This window comes from Eretmochelys imbricata, chromosome 9 (genome assembly GCF_965152235.1).
Source record: "Eretmochelys imbricata isolate rEreImb1 chromosome 9, rEreImb1.hap1, whole genome shotgun sequence".
In the NCBI taxonomy this organism is placed as follows: Eukaryota; Metazoa; Chordata; order Testudines; family Cheloniidae; genus Eretmochelys; species Eretmochelys imbricata.
Window position 1 is genome coordinate 61,167,670 of NC_135580.1, and position 21,891 is coordinate 61,189,560.

Here is a 21,891-nt window from a genome sequence, read left to right on the forward strand (position 1 = left end):
TTTGGCTCTGCTTGTGTCTAGAGGTCTCTAGTCACTGGACACACCTTGTGTGGTCCTCTCTGCAGGAAGTGTTGGCGGCTCCTCTGCTAGTGTGAGAGGAGAGTGCGAAGTGACTGGCCAGGAGATCTTACCGCTGCTGGAGGAGGAGCAGGAGGAGGAGACAACCTTGAAACGCCGCAGGCTGAGGAAATCCCACAGAATGTCCCACTATCACAGCCGCAGGGCCAGAGACAGGTCTCAGTCAGAAAAGGGCAGCTGCCACCTGAGGAGGGCCCGGGAGCTGCCCTGGAGAGTGGAGGCACCAAGGCAGCTTTGGGACCCAAATGAGGAGGACAATGACAGCCATGTCAAGAGGAAGAAGAGGAGACGGCAGAAGAGCCGGAAATACCAGACTGGGGAGTACTTGACTGAGCGGGAAGAGGAGGAACATATGAGCTGCTACTCCCATAGGAGGCGGAAATCGAAAGCAGGTACCGGCACTAGCAGAGGGGAGGGGTCTTTGGCCCAGCTGGCTATTCTGCAGGACCTCCTCCAGGCCAGCCTCTTGTTCCAGAACTGCTCTTAGAGTTCTGGCATAGAACCAGACCATCAGCTCCAAGTCCTATGGGCCAAGTGCTGCATGTACTGCTGTTCAGGGACCATTCCTTCCATTGTGCTGCCACTGCAATGGGCCACCTGTCCTTTACAGGATAATTACTGTAAATGATGGGGCAGGGAACCCCAAATTATGTGGCAGTGTTAAATGGGTGCTGACCTCACTCCACAGTCATTAGCTGGGCTGGGCGCAGGGAAGGAGGAGGCCCAGTATAATTGTGCTGGGTAAGTGTGGACCCTAGGGAGAGGCATCCAAGGGTAGTGCCTGCCTGACAGGTATAGGGGGAACTGAGGCCACTACAATTCAGACTGGCTTTTACACATACAGCTAACGCTTTGTCTTTATACACAAGTAAGCTCTAAGTCTTATGCAGGGGAAGCTTTGACCAGCAGGAGCCTAGGAGAGAGGGTGACTTGGAAGCCAGGGGTGTGACAGAGCCAGGCAAAGTGCCTGGATCTGTGGTGTGAATCCTTTCCCACAGTGCACATACAGAGCTGTAATAGAAAGCTGCAGTTGTTCCCCTCCCATCTCCTCCTGTTCCAGGCCCCAGGTCTCCATTCACCATCTTCTGAGCTTCCTACCTGTGGCTCAACCAGTGACCCAGATCCTCCTGAGTCTAGGTAGCTGCTTGCCCCTCCTCCCCCCTCCCCTGATTCTTTTCTGGGCATTTTGAGATATCTGCTGCTTTGCAGGCCAGCTCCCCCTTTCCGTGCTGTGGAGGTGTTTGTGAAGCTTTTGGAAATCAGTGAATTTTGTCAGCTTCTGGAGCTGCGGAACAGCCTGGCTTGTTTGTACATTGCTCTGCTGGTAACGTTCTGGCTTTGCTTATATGTGCCCATTGTGGGGCTGCTGGTATCAGACAGGAGAATGCTGCTGTGATTGTACCAGGGGGGAGTGCCTCTTTGGAGTGCTCCCACTCTTGACCCTCTTCTTTATCAGCAGCTGCATGATGAATTTGAGAGTGAGCCAGCCACCTTCTCCTGGGAATGAGGCACAGTGCGAAGACACAGCTGGAATGTCCAGGGGTGTAAACCTGGGGTTGGGGCAGGGGAAAAAGAACTACCATGGCCCTTGAGGGACTGCAGGAGCTACTAATGACTTGTGATGCAGGAGCCCTGTGGAGCTGCCTGGGAAAGTCATGTAGCCTGCAGCCAGACCACCTTCTGAATGGATGAGTGCTAACTCGAGAGCAGTTTGACCAGTTTTCTTCAGAAAACTTCTCCTTTGCTTGGCAACTTGAGCCAAACCAATGTTTCCAAGCAAAGTTATTGATGGAAGGGCTGGGGGCCACTCACATAAGGCTGGTGGGGGAAGCTGGTTGCAACCTTCACTGTGAAGGAGCCATCATCTCTTTGCAAAGTAGGAGGACAAAGTGTTACCTATGGAGTTATAGTTATGAACTGCACCCATGTTGCCCTTACATAACTGTCATGTGCATGCATTTCCCTGGGAGGCAGGTGGCCTTGTCTCCATGGAGCAGAGGTGGAGAAGCAAAGTGACTTATCCAGACTGACTCTCTTGCCCTGCACTCACTCTCCTCAGGCTTAGCCTTTAATCCAGTCAAGCAGATAGTGGTCTTCTCAGGCAGTGTTCCTATGTTGCCTGCAGAGAACTATGTTCCCCTGCAGCCTACTTTAAAGCAATTGCTAATCTCTACCCACTGGAAAAGGGCCAGCACTGCAAATGCCTGTGCATTGCTCTGTGCACAGGGGTTTTATTCTCACCTTCTTTGCACCCAAGGGCTTTATTTCCTCATCACGTACTTTAATATCTTCCACTTATAATTGTGCCCTCACTGTAACAAGCAACCCTGTATTACATAGTAGGAGGGAACAGTCCATATTTCCATTGAGCACCTTAGCTCAGAATGTTCCTACTTCTGTGCATGTAAAATCAGAGCCTTAATATTGCTCTTAAGAGGAAGAAATAAGAAAAATCACTGAAAAGGCAGCACAGACAGCAGTGCAGGGCATGGTTTGGCAGGAAGTGGAATAGCAGTTGCCATCCGAGGGTAGGAAGATTCCCTATTTTTCCCCTTAGTTGTCTCTCACCAGCACTACTTAGCTTTCAAGATCCTAATAGATCACACCCTGTGGCAATAAGGCTAAAGGATACTGGTTTTGTTAATGCCTTATTAAACCACTGGAGAACATGCCAACAAGATGAAAAATCAGACTCTGTTCTCCTGGGTCACAGTCACAGTGCAGAATAACAGACACGCGTTGTCTGGAGAAAAGGCATATCCAAGTGAGTGTATAACCAGCTCCACACATGCTCAGCTTAGAGACCTGCATAGGGTCAGACCAGTAAGACCTTCTGTCATCATGCATCCCATTGATGCACTTTCATTTTCAGTGTGCTGTGTTCATCTCCATATACCCGTATTCTTCTGTACTCTGCTTCTAGGCAGAGTAACCGTGGCTTTGGTGGAGAACAACTCTAGAACCCACTAGAGTTAAGTTGGACCTGGGCCCAAGCTGTCAGGTGTGGCCAACAAAGTGCTGCAGGGGCTGACTGCTCTTGACCCACAGAGGGAAGTCTGGGCCCCATAGTCTTTGTCTCTGCATCCTGTGGACCCTGTCTCTCCTTAGATTTCAGGTACCGGAAGCAGAAGGAATGTACCCAAGGCAAAGGCTCAGAGCTGCGATTGAGGAGCAGGCTTTCCCCATCGCCCCGGAAGTCCCAAGGGCGCCCAGACTTCCGAAATGGTTTTCTCCTGGATCACCCGGACAACTCCTCCATCCAGGAAGCACTGGAGAAACCATCAGGAAAACGCAAATGTAAAACAAAACATCTGGCAGGGATCTGTGAAGAGGGGAAGGTATGATTCAGGCCTAGGGAAGGGGGATCATCAACCCAGCATGTGTAGGGGGGAGGGGATATGTGGACCCAGCCTCATCCAGCTACGCTGAGAAGCTTCCTCCATCTGTATTTTCCAGGTGAAAGGGCACTGGAATCAGCCCAAGCCACGCTCTGTGAAGAAGCCCCAGGAGCTGTGGCCGCTCTGCAAGTCACGGCGGGCCAGCCCAGGAAACTCCCCTGAATTGCCCGTGACCCAACATATCCCTCCTGAGGCTCGGCGGCTGATTGTGAACAAGAACGCTGGGGAGACTCTCCTTCAGCGAGCGGCAAGGCTTGGCTACAAGGTGAGTGCTGGGCCAAGAACAGCTTTTACCCCACATCCTTCTGCTGGGGTTTGCTGCTGAGTACCTCGGGAGCCATGCCCCTCTCTTGTGGTTTGTGTAACTGGGCCTCTGGTGGTGTCATTCCTCCAGGACGTCGTACTCTACTGCCTGCAGAAAAAGAGCAGTGAGGTGAACCACCGTGACAATGCCGGCTACACAGCTCTGCACGAAGCCTGCGCACGAGGCTGGATTGACATCCTGCACATTCTGCTAGAGCACGGTGCCAATGTGAACTGCAGTGCACAGGATGGCACGAGGCAAGCCAGCTCCCAGTACTACTAGCCCAGAGAATTTGGGGCGGAAGCTAGTGAGACAGCAGGGCTGTGGGTCTGGGAGTCTTTCAGGCAGCATCATTAGCCATCCTTTGGCAGTATAGCCACCTAGCAAGAAGCAGATTGTTTGTTTGCTCTGTGGACTGCACAGACCTCCTTTTCCTCTGGTAACGCTCTTGTCCCTTGCCAGGCCTGTCCATGATGCAGTGGTAAATGACAACCTGGAGACCATGTGGCTTCTGCTCTCGTATGGGGCTGACCCCACACTCGCCACTTACTCAGGGCAGACAGCCATGAAACTGGCCAGCAGTGAAGTGATGAAGCACTTCCTGAGTGGTAAGTGGGGCATGGTAATTACTGATGTTTATACAGAGTACCTTCCACCCCAAAAGAACACAAATGCTTTACAAGCTGTAGTGTTGAATACTGCCGTGCAGTTTTGTATTTAAGGGGCCATAGTTAGACACTCAATCATCAGTAGATGCCAGACTGAAGGCAGATTGAATAAACGTACGTCTGCCCCGGTGCACATTGGTCCCCAGTCCAGTCTATACTGTTTCTCAAATACTATAATATAGGACATGAATGCTTCTCCAATCATAGATGCACAACCATCTGCAAGAACCTGTGATCATGTAACTAAAGGTAGTATCCTAATTCAGGGCAGGGCTGATATGTGTTCAAACCTAACTGGCAATTCCTGCCTTTACTATGCAACCTCAGCGCTCCATTAACACGCACTTTTGCAGCTGAGAAGTGATGTTCTCAATTCTAAAATTACTCCCTTTGAAGCATGTTTACCTGCCATTGTTAGCAGTAATGCTTCAGGTCACTGTGACTGCACGCTTAGAGTAAAATGTCTGTTTGCTTCCTGTGCCGTTTGTGTGGAATTAGTGTTGATATTTTCTTGTTGTTGTGGGTCTTGCACAGAAGCAAAGCAGAGAGAAACAGTTAAAAAAAGTAACTGTAACGGGTTGACACAGGTGTTGCCTGAAACTGTATTTAGCTCCTTTTTGTTCCTCACTAGATTCAAGTTGATAGGTACCTTTTGTATTCCTGTAGTTTTGGAAAGTTGTGTCCCTGTACTCTTCTAGACTTAAATAAATTCTTAAGTGTGTGTGTTGGGAACCACCCCTTTCAAATAGCTATAACCTGAACTCTAGTGGGTTCTAGAGTTGTTCTCCCCCCACACACACTTTTTCTCCTGTTCGCAGTCCCTGGTCACCCTTTTGGAGGTTGGAGGGCATGTTCCTCATGGAGTGTGGTCCCTTGTCTACCATTGCCTTGGGCTGCGGGGGGGAGTGAGTCACTTCAGCTCTCTGCTGCTTCCCCCAAGAGAATGTTGATGAGAATGTTGTATAGCTGCTCTATGGGTGCCTCCCTGCCTTGCTTTCCTCTTGCAGATTACCTCTCGGATCTGCAAGGGCGTGCTGATGGGGACCCCCGAACAGCATGGGATTTCTACAGCAGCTCTGTACTGGGTGAGTTCAGCTGATTCTATCTCCCCCTGCAGGGCAGAGCATGGTGTGGCCGCTGGATGCGGACTGGACAAGGGTCACACAGGCTGGGACTTGCTTAACCTGTGGGCCTCCCTCCCAACCCATGTATAGAAGGAGAAAATCAGCAGGGAGCCCTCACTGGCATGTGATCTGCTATAGTTTCACACCATTCACTGGCTCAAGAATTTACTAGTTCCTGAAAGGGACTTTTTCTTCAAATATTTGTCCATACGGATCCCAATTGAGGGTCACATGTACCGTACAAGCATGAGGTTAGCTTCTTTTGCCCAGTGTTAGTTGGAGCTATGCAGGTACCCCGCATGCTCTTGAGCTCCTCCTCCAAAGGCATAAAGGACAAGGGGCTCCAGCCACCACTCACTCCCTTCCTGCTGCCCGTGGCAGCAAGGTAGAACTGCCTCAGTGTGTTTCACTACTCTGTAGCTATAACTTCTTTGTTACTCTAAGTGCAGATGATGTTTTTATAGTTAATGTCTTGGTAGTCCATTGGCAAAATAAAGAAGAGAAAACCTTTTTATTCCTTCAGAGAGTCTTCCAAGGTATTGCAGAGGCTAAGTCTCTAGGCTTGAAGTCATGCCCAGCCTGCAAGGCAGACATTCTTTTAAATGATGGGTATTTTAAATGTCTAGTGTTCAATTTTTGTATCTTTTTCGGCACAAATTCCAAAGGCTAGAGATGCACATTTAAAATTATTTTTGTTAGATTACTCCATGAAGGGAGGGTCTGATTCAGAGATCCTTTGGCAGAAAGGAGCCCCTACCACTCCATGACCGCATTAAATCAGTGCTTCAGCTATTTGTGAGGTTGCTCCCAGATCTCAAGTCTCTTTGTGTTCAAAAAGACAGGGTATTTGTCAAAGGCTGCTGATACTCCAGTACAGATCCCCTCAGGTGAGTCTGGCTCCTGCTGCCCATGACAGGGAAAAAAAGCTTCTCTGAAACTGTCCTGGCACTTATCACCATCCCCAATACTAGTTTAAAAACGGAGTGAAAACATAGCCCTCATCTGACTCAGTGCAGGCTTTGTCTTCTAAATCCTGATCTGCTGGCTACAACAACTATGGTACCAATTCAGCACCATTCCTCATCAGCTACCACCACTTCGTCTATCTTGGGTGTCATCTTCTGTGTCACTCAAGTTGTTCCAGCACTGTGCAGTGACGAAAGACCAGCATTGGTGACCATTTCTGCTCCAGTATCTATGCAATCAGTATCGCAGATCTTGAAGTCAGCTGTTTTAGGCATATCTGGAGACCTGAGCTGGTATCTCCTCTACTTGACGTTTCTCCCTTGTCAATAAATCTCTCATTGATACTGGAGCCAAGAGTCCCAATAATGAAGATTTCACTGCACCCAATATCTTCGGTTTCAGTTTCAATATGGCATCACATAGTATCAGGTTCTCCACAATTTTCCTCAACTCCACAAAGATCAGCACCTCTTTCAGAAGAGTGTATTCTTCTGCCTCATCATCATTTTCAATCTATAACAGAAGTCCATTGCCTAGCACTGCCTCCTTTTCTCCTCAGTCAACTTGTGAGGGGGTCCCTGAGAAAAGGGTTTCAAGATGTTGTTCTTCTTCTCATCATACAAGACAGTTCAGGAAGATCTCAGAATTGTTGGATCCCTCCCTCTTGGACCCACATGCCATATCCATATGGGATGCAATCCTGGCCATATGTCCTCCTTGGAGCCCACAGCTCCGTTCACTCCATATTCTTCTAAAGCTCCTCTAGTTAGATCCACCTTAGGATATTTATCTGTATCACAACCATCTCATCCACCCCACAAAGTGCTTCTCAACACCTGGTTCAAGAATTCCTGAGAATTCCCAAGGCATCCAAGAGGATGACAACATGGATTTCTATGATGACACTTTGGTTCCATTAGCTATTTCTTCATTTCCTTATGAAGTTATTAATCCTTAGGTGCCTTCCACTGTCAAGGACTTAAAGGCCTTGCAGAACCTTCTGAAGAGGATCGCTGACACTTTAAAAATTCCTATCAGGTGGTGCAAGAACAGTCACATAGAATGTTTGATTCTATTGCACACTGTTTATGAGGGCTGTTTGGCGATACCCATTAATGGAGGCATTCTCGATCAAAGAATGGCAGACCCTGGCCTCCATCTCAGCTACCTCCAAAAGAGCAGGCTGTTGCTTTCATTTTCCAAGTAAAGGCTCTGAGAACTTTATACTCACCTGGTTTCAGGTTCATTGGCTGCTGCCTATGCACAGTCAGCCAAGATTTACTCTTAGAGACAAAGAACCAAAGAAGTTGGACCTATTTGAGAGGAAGGTCTATTCCTTGCTTAGCCTTCAAGCCAGTATTGCAAAATGCCAGGTTTTGCTACCCCAAGTATGATTGTCTCCAGAGGGAGCGTCTGCCAGTTCTTGTGTAAAGTTCCACAGGATTCTAGGGTTGAACTTAAGTTCCTGTATTTAGTGGGTCCTTGCAACAGTGGTTCTTCAAGCTGCAGCTTGAGGCCTTATTATCAGAAGCAAAGGGGTTCTGCTGTAGCATCTCACAACACATCAGGCCCGAGGCAGCAAGTTTGATGCCACAGTTGAATGCCTGAACCAAATCGAGCATTTCTTCCCTCCATTTGACATTTGCCTCTCTGATGCATTGGCTGCAATTACTAGACTGCTGGGTCTCAGAGTCATCCAGAAGGGCTATGAGATACAATTCCAATCTGTGCCTACTCCCCGCCCTCCAAACCATCCTTTTTCAGGGACCCCTCTTGTGAGAGCATGTTTTCATCACTAATCTTGTAGAATTCCCCAGAATGGCTGTTAGGGATTGATGTTTGCATCTTGAAGTCCCACAGACAGTCTGGTGACAGATGTCCCCAAACAGGACTGGGGAGAGCACAGCTAACTCATCTGCTAACCCAAGATTTATGGTCCACCTACAGAATCCTAACTACACATAAACATACTAGAACTTGAGGCAGCTTGTCCAGTTTGCAGAGCATTTCTATCTCTGATTCAGGGCACCACTGTCCATGTTTTGACATAGTACTACTGTGGGGCACTTTGTGAACAGGCAAGGAGGAGCAAAATATCCCCCTCTGTGTCTAGTGGCCATTCTCCTCTGGGAATGGTATGTTCAGCATCATGTCCATCTCATAGCCTTACTCTTATCTGAATTCTAAAATAATGCAATGGATGTTCTCAGTAGAAAATGCTCTTTTCCTGTGAATGTTCCCTCAAAAACTCAGTTTTATTGAGAACTTTTCAGAAGTGGGCCCTTCCCACCATAGATCTGTTTCCAACCAGTCTAAACAACAAATGTCCCATGCTTTGCTCCAGGGGAGGAAGAAGTCCGGGCTCCTTCTCAGATGCATTTCTGATTCATTGGGACAGGAATCTGCTCTAAGGGTTTTTCCTGCGATCCCTCTGATCCACAGTGTTCTTAGGGAAATAAAACTAGACAGGGCTCAAGCCATCTTAATAGCCCTGGCATGGGCATGACAATTTTTGTACTCAAATATGGTACATCTATTGATTCAACCGCAATTCAAGCTACCAGTCACTCTAAACATCATATCCCAGAACTGAGATCTGATTCTAAACCCAGATCCAATGTCTCTACATCTACTGGATTGGAGGCTCTCTGCCTGAGCTTGAAGATAGATGTTGCTCAGCAGAGGTACAGAACATTCTCATTCAGAGCCAAAATCCTTCAAGGCTTATGGGGCCAAATGGAAACGTTTTCAGTATGGGCTTTCCACCCTAACTTTTCTCCTGTGGGTGTGTCTGTTCCTCTCCTCCTAGATTACCTGTCTGTCATTGAAGCTTTCAGGATTCTCCAGAAGTTCTGTTAAGTTCACTTAGCAGCAATATCTCCAATACTACAGGGATGCATTTCCCCCGCCCCCCCTCCCCCTGGTTCTCCAGTAACCAAATTTTGGTAGGGGCTGTTCTGTCTGTTAAGGATTCCCCCCTTCCCCCTTAGACATACATGTAGTCCTCCTATCTCAGAGCCTCCGTTTCAACCTACATCGTTCTGTTCTTTGTGTTTTGTCTATTACGACAACATTCTTAGATTGGTGCTCTACTCGCAAACCGAGACAATCCAAGCACTGATGGTAGGACCACCTTCCATACGGACAGTTACTCCCCATTCTCAGTCTAAATTTCTGCCTCGAATGTTCTCGGTCTTTCACTTTAATCAGTTTATTCTCTTACGAGTGTTCTTTCCAAGACCTCACTCATCCCCTGCAGATGCTTCAGAGTTTTAAGTGCTATCTTGTATTACCTCAAGAAGACAAAACCATCGCACAGAACACCCAGGCAATTTGTCTTCTGGTGATTAAGTCCAGAGGACTGGCTGTTCTGACACACACACTCTCAAAATGGATGTCAGACTGCATTAGAATTTCTAGTGAACTGAATAAAGAGTTCAGGCAACCTCCTCAGCCCTTTTAAGAGGCATCTCTGTAGTCAAAATCTGTAGAGCAGCTCCTTGGATCTCCATACGTTCCTTTATAAGCGGCTATTCTTTAGTGTCAGCCTTTAGATCTGATACACAGTTTGGCAGGGCATTCTTACAGATCTTATTCAAATAGGACTCCTGGCACCCATCTGCCAGACACCTAAAGTGGGATTAGTGTGGGCAAATACTCAAAGAAGAATGAATGGTTACTTACCTTACAGTAACTGTTTCTTTGGGATCCTTTGTCTACACAGATCCCACCATCCATGCTCCCTTCCCCTGACTGTGGAGTCTCTTTGCCTTGGGATTTCTGTATTGGTGAAAGAACAGAGTGGAGGTTGGGGCCACTGAGCCCTTTATGTCCTCAGGTGAGGGGCTTGAGGACATGCAGGGGCATGAGTGGCCCCAACAAATACTGCTGGCAAAAAGAGCTATATCTCATGTACATAGGGCCCAGAATGGGCTCTGTGGAGGTAAAACGTCCCAAAGAGTCACAGTTACTGTAAGGACAGTAACTTTTCCCAGCTTTTCATGAGCCACAGGACAGAGTCACCACCACAACTTGACCTGCTGAGTAACTAGCTGTCTGGTGCACACAGCCCACTGCAGTGCTCCAGTTTGAGCCATGGGATTGGGCCAGAGGCTTAGGCAGAATCTGGTGGCACTGGTCTATTAGCGGCTGGAGGGCATGGGCTCAGGAAAGATGTTATCAATTGAACAGTCCCGAGTCAGCATTGCAGGGAGGGACGAGAGCAGGAGCCCTAGGAGGGACTCAGCTGGTACTCCCAAGTCTGCCATTTGATTCAGAGCAGGGCAGGGAATTGCTGGACAATCCCTGGGGCTGAGCCCTTCCAGTGGGAGATGCTGGGGTGGATGGGAAGTGTGAGACTCGACTGGGTTTTGTTTCTGAATTTGTTGTGGTATTTTGTACTCGTGCAGGTGAGACATTAGTGGCACTGGGTAGAGCTGGGCAGTTTGGGCAGACGTGCCAATTTCCTCCACATGCCCCTTTGCTAGTAACCCTCAATCCTGACCTGCAGTTCTGAGCCACATGTACCCTGTACTTCCCCTAGACTGGCTTCTCAGTCATGTCAGATTGATCTGGTGGCTTGTGATGCACATACATGGGCACTAAAGTAAAAATACGTCCGATTGAAGCCTGGCTTCTAGCAGTGGCTGTTCAGGGCAGTGGGCAGCTGTGTACTGGGATTCCTCCAGCAGCGTTTGCAGCCAGCAGTGCAGGTTTCATTTCTCTGATGGTACCTTTGTGACACAGATCACAATCTAGCAGGTGAAACCCCTTCTTTGGAGACCTGGAACACCACCTATAGTGTCCCGAGTGGGCTGGGAGCAGAAACATGCAGTAAGATACCAAGCCCAGATTCCTGCCCAGGGACTCTGAGCTTCACTCTTGGTGCAAGAACAGTTTCTGTCCCTCCCTCCATCTCCTCCCCAGTTCCTAGGGAAACACTGTGCACCGCAAGAGTGAAAGTATGGGAGATGCCAACACCTAATTTTGCTTGTTTCAGAGGGGAAGGATGGGATTGGGTGCGACCTTCTGCTCAACCCTCCAGGAAGCTCTGATCAGGAGGAAGAGGAGCAAGAATCAGACAGCTTCATGTTTGAGTTCTCAGACAAGCCCCTGCTTCCTTGCTATAACCTCCAGGTGTCGGTCTCACGTGGGTGAGTGTTACTTCCTCTTTGCATAGCAAATCCTGGGCAGAGCAAATTTGGGACCAATTTGGGCAACCAGTGAGCGTATTGAGAAGTGGAAGCAGGAACAGAGAACATGAGTCCTCAGGGTTATCTGAGAGTGGAAGTAGGCCCCAGGCTGCCCTCAGAAGGGGGAAGAGCAATATGCAGAGTACATGGGCTGTCTCTATACTGAGCAACAGATGATGCCTGCTTGAGCGCTTTCGAGAGCCTTCGGCGGTTGCTCACCAAGGTAACAGGCTTTGTAGAATCCCAATAGAGAATGTTAATGCTTTGCACGTACCTTGCATATTCCATTGGTAGGTCTCAAAGCACTTTGCCAAGATGGGCGAAATGTCATTATCCTGATCTGACCAACTTCTGTTGGTGAGAGAGACAAGCTTTTGAACTTGCACAAAGCTCTTCCTCAGGTCAGAAGAAGAAGAGCTTTGTGTAGCTCAAAAGCTTCTCTCTCTCTCTCTCTCCAACAGAAGTTGGTCCATTAACGGATATTACCTCACCCACCTTGTCGCTCATATCCTGGGACCAACACAGCTTTAGCACCACTGCAAACATTATCATTATGTGATAGTTGGGCGGTGGCGGCATGGAGAGGTTGCAAGTTCCCCAAGGTTACACAACAAGTCAGTAACAGAGTCAGGAATAGTACTCAAGTCTCTTGGTTCCCATTTTGGTGAACTACCCACTGCACAGAGTTGTCTCATAAAAGCATAGAATATGGACCATTATTCCATTCAGGAATGGAAGGGAGGATGCATGCCTTACAAACCCCAAATAAAAAGACAAAAATAAGAGGTCAGAAATCCTGAACTTTTGGGTGGAGAATAGCACAGAGGTGTGAAAGGTCCAGACAAGAGCAGAGTTGTGAGACATGGGGGGAATTCCATTCAAGAAGAGAATAAAACGCCCCAGGCTATGTGGTTTAGGAAGGAGCTCAGACAGAGGCCTATAAAAGAATGAAAAATGCAGATGAGAGCAACAGTTTCTGTAGTTCATTTGTTTGTGAACTTCCTGTCCTAAACTCTTGTTTAGTATTGCTGAACACTTTTACAGCTCTGACTTCCTGCCCCAGAGGTGGGTGTGTTTCAGTGTTGTAAAGAATTGGGTGGAGATCTTTTGGGATACATTTACAAATGTAAAGTTATTCTTATTTACCCTTTTCCATAAAACAAGCACAGGAGTCACTGGATTAAAAGACATGTCATTTCAAAATACTTAAGAAATAATCTTTTTTCGAAGTGAAGTGCTTTTAAGAACTACTTAGGATGTAATATGAGTTCCCTGATGAACTCTTTTCTGCAGGACATTGAGGCAAACAGATGGATACATTTCATAGCTAGAGTAAATGCATGTATATGAGTGACATCTACAGTTACATTAGCTAGGATAAAATCACAAGGCCTATCAATCTTTAATCTTTCTGGCATAAGCACATTGCCAGTTGAAGACCTGCAGGGATATCCCTGTGGGACAGTATGGCAGTGGTAGATGCATTCTGCTAGGAATTAGTTACTCTTGGCTTGCCATACTCAGGAACCTGAGCTCTTCATACACTAGGAAACCTGTCTTCGTTTTTCCCTCCATAGCTGCACTTGCTTCTGTTCAGCTCCAAGAGTGGCAGTAACAGCAGCAGCTTGTGGAGACTCGCCTCTGCTGCTGGGTTTTTTAATCATCATGTATGTCATCTGACTCTGCTCAAGTCTAAGCGACACAGTACTTAAACACCCCCATGCCCTGTCTACACTAGCACCCCCACAAGTTGAGCTGTGCCAGTTGTAGCAATGGGGGGAAGCATCCTAGCGTAAACAGAGCCTTGAGTTGAGTGGGGCAATTAAGTGGGGGGTTTCAGTTCGTTGGCAACCCTGAAAAATCAAAAACAAATGTCAGGTCATGGTGAGGACAGACCCACACTTACCGGTTTGTGAATCTAACCTGAAAAGTATTTCTGGCCAAAACTATTTAATGAATTTGTGTCAAATTCAGGGAGAGTTTTGAGACTACCAAAACTGAGGCTTTTGGCAAATCTATTTCTCTGAAAAATTTTGCGCAGCTGTAATTTTGAGTATTCATCTTTGTTTTCTCCATCTGTGAAATGGGGCCAGTGCCCACTTCACTGTGTGGGTGAGGGGTTGAGGCTTAGCTGATGTATGTAAAGCACTCTGAACACAAAAAGTATTAACACAGGGCTCAGTCAAGGCTCCCTAGTTATGGCTGAAACTATGCTTCTCTTAGAATCAAGGCATCTGTCATGGCAAACTGAACCTGAATTCTCCTGCGTGGGCCATGGATTCTTTTCAATATGCCACGGATTTTTTGTGGTGACACCATGTAGCTGCACCCTATACGTATGCAGGGGCAGCTGAGGAGAGGACAGTTGGGCCACTTGGCACCCGGGAGATTGCTTCAAACTGTAGGATAAGTACAGTTCTTCTTCGAGTGCTTATTCACATCCATTCCACATTAGGTGTGCGCACGCTGCATGCACGAGTGTTGGAAACTTTTTCCTTTAGCGGCTCCCGGCGGGCCCCCCGAGTGGTGCCACTGCATTGTGCATGTATACCCCTGCCGGCCCGACCCCCTCCAGTTCCTTCTTACCGTCCATGGCGGCGTTGGAACAACCCCCAGCCTTTAGAGTAGCTGTTATCAGTTAGTCCACATACAGACTGTGGACACTTAAATCATTAGGTGCTTGGAGGCCTCCAGCACCTGCCCCGGACCCACGGCTTCAAGGCTTGCACCACGTGCCGCAAACCTATGCCAGTTAGTGACATTCCACGACTCATGTCTACGTAACCTGGGAGACGGACATCAAACTGAAAGGTGTAAGATTTGCAAGGCGTTTAAGTCAAGGACAAGGAAAGAAAGAGACTTTTGCCTAAAGCAACTGTTGATGGAGGCCGCATTGCAGCTGCCGGGCCCGGAGCCCTGGATGTGCGTTGAGCGCTGGCGTTCTATTTGGAGCTCTCCAAGCCCTTTCGCAAATCCACATAGCTATTTGTGGCTGTAGCCAAGAGGATAAAAGGCCGCCTAGTGTCGGCGCAGCGGATTTCATCTTGCTGCATCCGGGCATGCTATGAGCTCGCAGGTGTTCTGGCCCCGATGATCACAGCCCACTCGACCAGGGCGCAGGCGACTTCCATGGCGTTCCTGTCACAGGTCCCGATCCAGGAGATCTGTAGACCAGCCACCTGGTCCTCGGTGCACACCTTCATGACCCACTATGCAGTCAACCAGCAGGCCAGAGAGGACGCAGCAGTTGGCAGAGCGGTCCTCCGAGCAGTTGTTCCGTGACTCCTACCCTCCTCCAGAAATAAGCTTGTAATTCACCTCATGTGGAATGGATGTGAACAAGCACTTTCTCATAACTGTTCTTCGAGATGTGGTGTTCACTTCCATTCCACCACCCACCCTCCTACCCCTCTGTCGGAGTCGCCAGCAAGAAGGAACTGGAGGGGGTCGGGCCGGCAGGGGTATATATGCACGGCACAGTGGTGCCACTCGGGGGGGCCCCGCCAGCCCGACGGGAGCCGCTAAGGGAAAAAGTTTCTGATGCTCGTGCACGCAGCGCACGCACACCTAATGTGGAATGGATGTGAACAACACATCTCGAAGAACAACAGTTACGAGAAAGTAAGTAACCGTTTTTTGCAGTTAAAACGATCAGTAGTAAGTGAGTTAATATGAACACTACCATTATGTTGGGCTTCAGTGCTAATTTCCCCTTCAGATGAACGAACCATTCCAACTGCTAAGTGTACATCCATGCTACAGCTGGAAGTGTAGTTCCCAGCTTGGGTAGATAAACGTGCTAACAGTATAGCTCTGGCAGCTTAGGCTAACCACCTGAATACGTACTTAGGATGTATGGGATTGTACTCTGGGGTGCTAGCCTGAGCAGCTGCCCCTGCCACCGTGGCTACTCTGCTATTTTTAACTCCCTACCTCAATAAGAGCTAGTGCATATTCATCTACACAAGCTGGGTATTGCACCTCCAGCTTCCACGGCTAAACAGCAGAGTAAAAGAGGCAGTTAGAGGCAAGAAGACATCCTTTAAAAACTGGAAGTCAGATCCTACTGAAGAAAATGGAAAGCAGCATAAACTCTTGCAATCAAGTGTAAAAGTATAATAAAGCAGGCCAAGAAAGACTTCAAAGAGCAACCAGCTAAGGACACACAAACTCATAGCAATAAATAAATTAAGTACATCAAAAGGAGGAAGCCTGCCAAACAGTGGGGCCGCTGGATGGTCGGGGTGCTAAAAGAGCACTCAAGGAAGACAAGGCTGTTGTTCAGAAGCTAAATGAATTCTTTGCATCAGTCTTCACTGAAGAGGATATGCGGGAGACCCCTATGCATGAAACATTCTTTTTAGGTGATAAATCTAAGGAACTGTCCCAGATTGAGGTGTCAGTAGAGGAGGTTTTGGAACAAACTGATAAACAGAAATAAGTCACCAGGACCAGATGGTATTCATCCAAGAGTTGTGAAAGAACTCAAATACGAAATCGCAGAACTACTAGCTGTGGTATGTAATTTATGGCTTTGTGTAGGCTTTGTGTGGCTATGTAATCAGCCTTTGTGCCAGATGACAGGAGGGTAACTAATGCAATGCTGATTTTTTAAAAAAGGATCCAGAGGCAATCCTGGCAATGCCTGGTACTAAAGGTAGTCTTACTAGCCTGTAAAAGTGGTTGAAACTATAGTAAGGAACAGAATGATCAAACCCATAGATGAACACGAGATGCTGGGGAAGAGTCAACAAGGCTTTTGGAAAGGGAAGTCACGCCTCACTAATCTATTAAAATTCTTTGAGGAAGTCAACAAGCATGTGGACAAGTATGATCCAATGGATACAGTGCCCTTGGACTTTCAGAAAGTCTTTGACAAGGTCCCTCACCAAAGGCTCTTAAACAAACTAAGCAATCATGGAATAAAAGGGAAGATTCTCTCCTGGATCAGGTTTCAGAGTAGCAGCCGTGTTAGTCTGTATCCGCAAAAAGAAAAGAAGTACCTGTAGCACCTTAGAGACTAGAAGTGAGCTGTAGCTCACAAAAGCTTATGCTCTAATAAATTTGGTAGTCTCTAAGGTGTCACAAGTACTCCTTTTCTTTCTCCTGGATCAGTAACTGCTTAAAAGATAGGAAACAAAGGGTAGGAATAAATGGTCAGTTTTCACAATGGAGAAATGGAAGTAGCAGGCTCCCTCAAGGATCTGTACTGGGACCTGTGCTGCTCAATGTATTCAGAAATGATCTGTAAAAAGGAGGTGAACAGTGAGGTGTCAAAATTTGCAGACAATACAAAATTACTCAAGATAGTTAAGACCAAAGTTGAGAGTGAAGAGTTACATGGGAGTCTCACAAAACTGGGTGACTGGGAAACAAAATGGCAGATGAAGTTCAATGTTGATAAGTGCAAAGTAATGCACATTGGAAAACACAATCCCAACTATACATATAAAACGATGGGGTCCAAATTAGCTGTTACCACTCAAGAAAGAGTCACTGTGGGTAGTTCTCTGAAAACATTCGCTCAATGTGCAGCGGCAGTCAGAAAAGCTAATGGGGTCAGGAACTATTAGGAAAGGTTTAGATAATAAAACAGAAAATATCATAATGCCACTATATAAGGCCATCGTACACCCACATCTTGAATATTGCATGCAGATGTGGTTGCCCCATCTCAAAAAAGACACATTAGAATTGGAAAAGATATAGAGAAGGCAACAAAAATGATTGGGGTATGGAACAGCTTCCATAGGTGGAGAGAATAAAAAAACTGGAATTGTTCAGCTTGGAAAAGAGATGACTGGGGTGGGGAGGATTTGATAAAGGTCTATACAATCATGAATGCTATGGAGAAAGTGAATAAGAGTGTTATTTACCTCTTCATATCACACAAGAATCTAGGGCTCACCCAATGAAATGAATAAGCAGCAGGATTAAAATGTAATGCATAGTTAACCTGTGGAACTCATTGCCATGGGATGTTGTGAAGGCCAAACCTATAACTGGTTTCAAAAAGAATTAGATGAGTTCATAGAGGATAGGTCCATCAATGGCTATTAGCCGGATAGTTACGAACCCAACCCCATGCTCCGGGTGTCTCTAAACCTCCAACTGCTAGAAGGTGGGACTGGACAACAGGTGGTGGATCACTCAATTGTCCTGTTCTGTTCATTTCCTCTGAAGCATCTGGCATTAGCCACTGTCAGGGATAGGATACTTGGTTCTATGGAGCATTGGTCAGACCAAGTATGGCCGTTTTTATGTTCTAGCATAAATGCACTCTTAGAAATATTCTTCAGCTGAGATTCTGGAGTACGGTGATGTGTCAATAGGTGGATTTTCCTGACTGAGTTCATGGCATGCACCTTGACTTGCAAACCTTAGCTTTTGATGTGAAAAGGACTTTTCTTTCAAACTCTTCATGACTGCTATTGATAGGACTATAATATTTTGCTTAAACTGCAAAAAACAAACAAACAAAAAGGCAACATAAAAATGATCACTCCTCTTTCGGTCCCTGCTTACTGGAAAAATGTGAATGTTTCCCCATTTACATATTCCTACTGTCTAAATGGACATGTGCTCATGGATAGGATTGATAGCCAGAAACTCAAAAGCCCTTAGCATTGCTCATCACTAAGTGGGTTACTGTTATAGCAGACAGACATTTCAAGTGGCAGTGTTTAGTGTTTAACTTTCAATTGCAAAAACTGAAAGGCTCCAGTGTAAGTAATTTTGACAGGGAAATGTGTCCAGTGCCAGTTTGCAGAGGACAGAGAGGAGGTGGAAATAAGTGGTGGTATTTCCTCAGACGGCCATATTCTGAGCTTCACCCAGTCGTGATGCCAAAATAAAACAATGCAGATCTTCATAACAATCGCCCCTCGTTTTTCTTGCATGCTTTAACTGGCAGTGACCATGCAAAAGAGTGTTTAAAAAATTGGGTTTATCCTGCTGCATTGTTTTTGTTTCTTTGACTTATAAAGGAAGGGCTGGAACGTGAGGGTTTTTTCACTAGTTTTTTGCCTTAAGTCTTCTTTACAGACACACATTGTACTGTTTAATTAAATCAGTTAGGCCCTGACGTAGTTGAGTGGTGCAGCCCCCAAGTATAGATGCTCTGAAATAGATTTGAGAGGCCTGAAAGTGACTTTAGCTTAGTGCCCACATGAGGGGCTTGGCACCAGTTAAACTAAACCAGTTTCTAAACTGATTTAGTTATAGTACAATTCTTGTTACAAGATGTAAAAACTCCTTTCCCTTAATTGCTCAGCTTTTACTCTCTTGACTCTTGTGATTTCACCATTGCACTAGTTCTTCAGCCCATCAGTCTAGACAGGATCTGAATTTCTCATGCTTAAAATGAAGTAGAAATAAAAACTCCGGTGGGCGGCAATGGACACTTCAGCTTTTCTTGATGCATCATAACAAAAACTGGGAGGGGCACCACCCCAGCTTTCCTTTGGTACCTGGTCCGCATTCCCACCCTGCTTGTCCAGTCCAGGCAGAGTTTCTCAGATCCACATGGACACAGTACAGCCCGGTACATGTATTGTATGTATATGCAATGTATGACTATACTTCGCTGTGGAGGACCGCAGCTATTGTGAATGTGGCACTTGGACATCACACTACATTTGGAGGAGGGAGGTCTCTGGCAGCTGTGAAGGAGCAACCAGTACAATTCAGCTGGTGAAGTTTTTGGCATCTATATTGTTTGCTCTTGCCCAGAGACTGCCCTTATGTGCTAGCTGTTACACAAGAACACAACATGACAAGTCCCAAAGAGCTTACATTGAAGTCTTTTCACCACATGTTGTGGTATGCACATAGGTCATTATGTGCTGCAAATAATTTGACACACAGTTTTTATGCACATAACCCTATATCTGACAAAGAGACCACAGTTCAGGAAGACTTCTGCATTGGATGCTTTATTTCAAATTAAGATAGAAGCTGAATGGTGCCTGGTTTGGCCTTCCTTCTAGCTGCCACTGATTTCCCCACCTCAAATCAAGTCTGTGTGTTAGGCCAGCAACTTGTACCAAAGACTGGGCCTGAGACCTTCCTGGATATGTCCCTGTGCAGCTTCAAAATACCACCTGAGGAGGAGCCCAGTGAATTCCAGACTGACTTTCCTCTTTGGAACAAGAGGAGAACTGGGCCTCCTCGGTCCCTGCCTATCTTGTAAGGATAGTTCTTAAGGGCTGCAGGAGAATGAGCTCCCACAGTGGATTTCGCAAGGTTCATGGGAGCATCCTTTCTTCCTTTTTATAGACCTAGGAAATTCCATCAGAAAACACAGGGCTCATTAAGGCTAGACAGTTAGCAGCCAGAAGTCAGAGGATGCCAGCCCTCATGTAATAAGGCATTATGATAGAGGCTTAAAGACATGCACATACTGCATTATTGAAAAAATAGTATATCATACAGCTGTTCTGACAGCCTTGAAAGCTGAGCAGTGACTGAGGTGGGCTCAGTGCGAACTTTGGCCTTCCCTGACTTCAGAGTGTTTATGAGTGCAACTTGGACCTTCACCCAACACAGTGCAGTTGATGGAATTTCTCAGGATTTTTGTGTACTCCCCATAAGTGTAAGTTACTGAAGCCTGTGCCTGGGAATGACAGAAGTGCCAGGTGTTCTCTTGCCATCACCAGAGCTGGACTACTGCTGATAGCTGGATTTTCCAGCATCCCAAGCATGTGTACATTTATTGCTACATCTGGCAGGCCATGAGACCACCAGATCTTCACTCACATGCTGATTGCAGGCTTGCTTTTGTCCTGTTTGAGTTCCAATGCAGTGTTAGAGACCACTATCACAAAGCAGTGCTGTAACTGTCTTCTCTCAAAGCAACTGGCAGACAGTTTCCAAATAGCACCAACTGCTAATACCTAGCTGGAACACTTTGTTAGACCAGCTGCTAGCGCCTTCTTGCAATTAAAGTGAGTTTGATGGTAATGAGACCAGGCCCTCACTCAAGAAGCCATCACTAGATATTAATGACCTCACTAGTCTATTCAGGGGTAGTACCATATGACTGGAGAATAGCTAACAATGTACCTCTATTTAAGAAACAGGGGAAAGTGAACTGGGCAATAACATACTCGTTAGTCTTGCAAGGCTTTAGAACAAATTGTGAAGGAAAGGATAATTACATTCATGGAGTTAAATGGTAGAGTTGGATGTGATGCAACATAGATTTACCAAAGGTAGATCGTGCCAAGGTAACCTGACTTCCTTCTTTGAGACAATAACTGATTCTTTTAGAGAAGGGAAGTGCAGCAGATCTAATATACTTGTGCTTCAGTAAATCATTTGGCACAGTACCACATGGGAAATTATTAAATAAATTATGGAGAATGGGGATCAGTACAAGCATTGTAAGGTGGATAAGGAACTGACTAAATGGAAGAAGGCAACAGGTTGTTGTGAAAGGTGAATTATCGGACAGGAGGGAGGTTACTAGTGGAGTGCCTCATGGATTGGCCTTGGGACCGTCTTAGTCAATGTTTTTATTAACGAGCTTGGCACAAAAAGCAGGAGTGTGCTAATGTAGTTTGCCAATGATACAAAGGTGGGAGGCATCTTCAGTACAGAGGAAGATCAGAACATTATACAGGAAGATCTGAATAAACTTGAAGACTGGAGTGACAGAAATGGGATGAAGTTCAATGCACTTAGGGTCTAATAATAAGAATTTCTGCTACAAGCTGGGGCTCATCAGTTGGAAAGGGCAGAGATGGAGAGAGACTTGGATGACTGGGTCGTCAGGATGACTATGAGCCACCAATGTGATGCAGCTGTAAAAAAGGTAAATGTGATCCTAGGATGTATCAGGCAAGGCATTTCTAGTGGAGGCTGGGAAGTATTAATGCCGTTGAAATTCTGTGTACAATTCCAGTCACCCATGACTGGAACAGGTGCAGAAAAGACCAGGGGAATGGAGGGCCTATCTTACAAGAGGAGATGGGAAGAGCTTGGCTTATTTAGCTTAGCCCTGAGAAGACTGAAAGGGGATCTGTTTGCTCTCTGTAAATACATCAGGAAGGTAAATACCAGGGTTGGAGAAGAGCTCTTTGAGATAAAGGATGCTGTTGGCACAAGAACAAATGAGTATAAACTGGCCATGAACAAATTTTGGGCTGGAAGTTAGAAGAA

At 46.5% G+C, this 21,891-nt stretch overlaps 1 protein-coding gene across 1 annotated transcript in view; it reads left to right on the forward strand.

The window, feature by feature from the left end:
* BCORL1 (BCL6 corepressor like 1) overlaps positions 1 to 21,891 on the forward strand; it is a 46,672-nt gene that overhangs the window by 17,491 nt on the left and 7,290 nt on the right. The window contains exons 7-13 of the mRNA XM_077826629.1: positions 66 to 470; positions 3,187 to 3,416; positions 3,535 to 3,741; positions 3,871 to 4,037; positions 4,243 to 4,388; positions 5,456 to 5,533; positions 11,538 to 11,691. Of these exons, the coding sequence (XP_077682755.1) occupies positions 66 to 470; positions 3,187 to 3,416; positions 3,535 to 3,741; positions 3,871 to 4,037; positions 4,243 to 4,388; positions 5,456 to 5,533; positions 11,538 to 11,691 (1,387 nt within the window). The remainder of the gene's footprint in view (positions 1 to 65; positions 471 to 3,186; positions 3,417 to 3,534; positions 3,742 to 3,870; positions 4,038 to 4,242; positions 4,389 to 5,455; positions 5,534 to 11,537; positions 11,692 to 21,891) is intronic.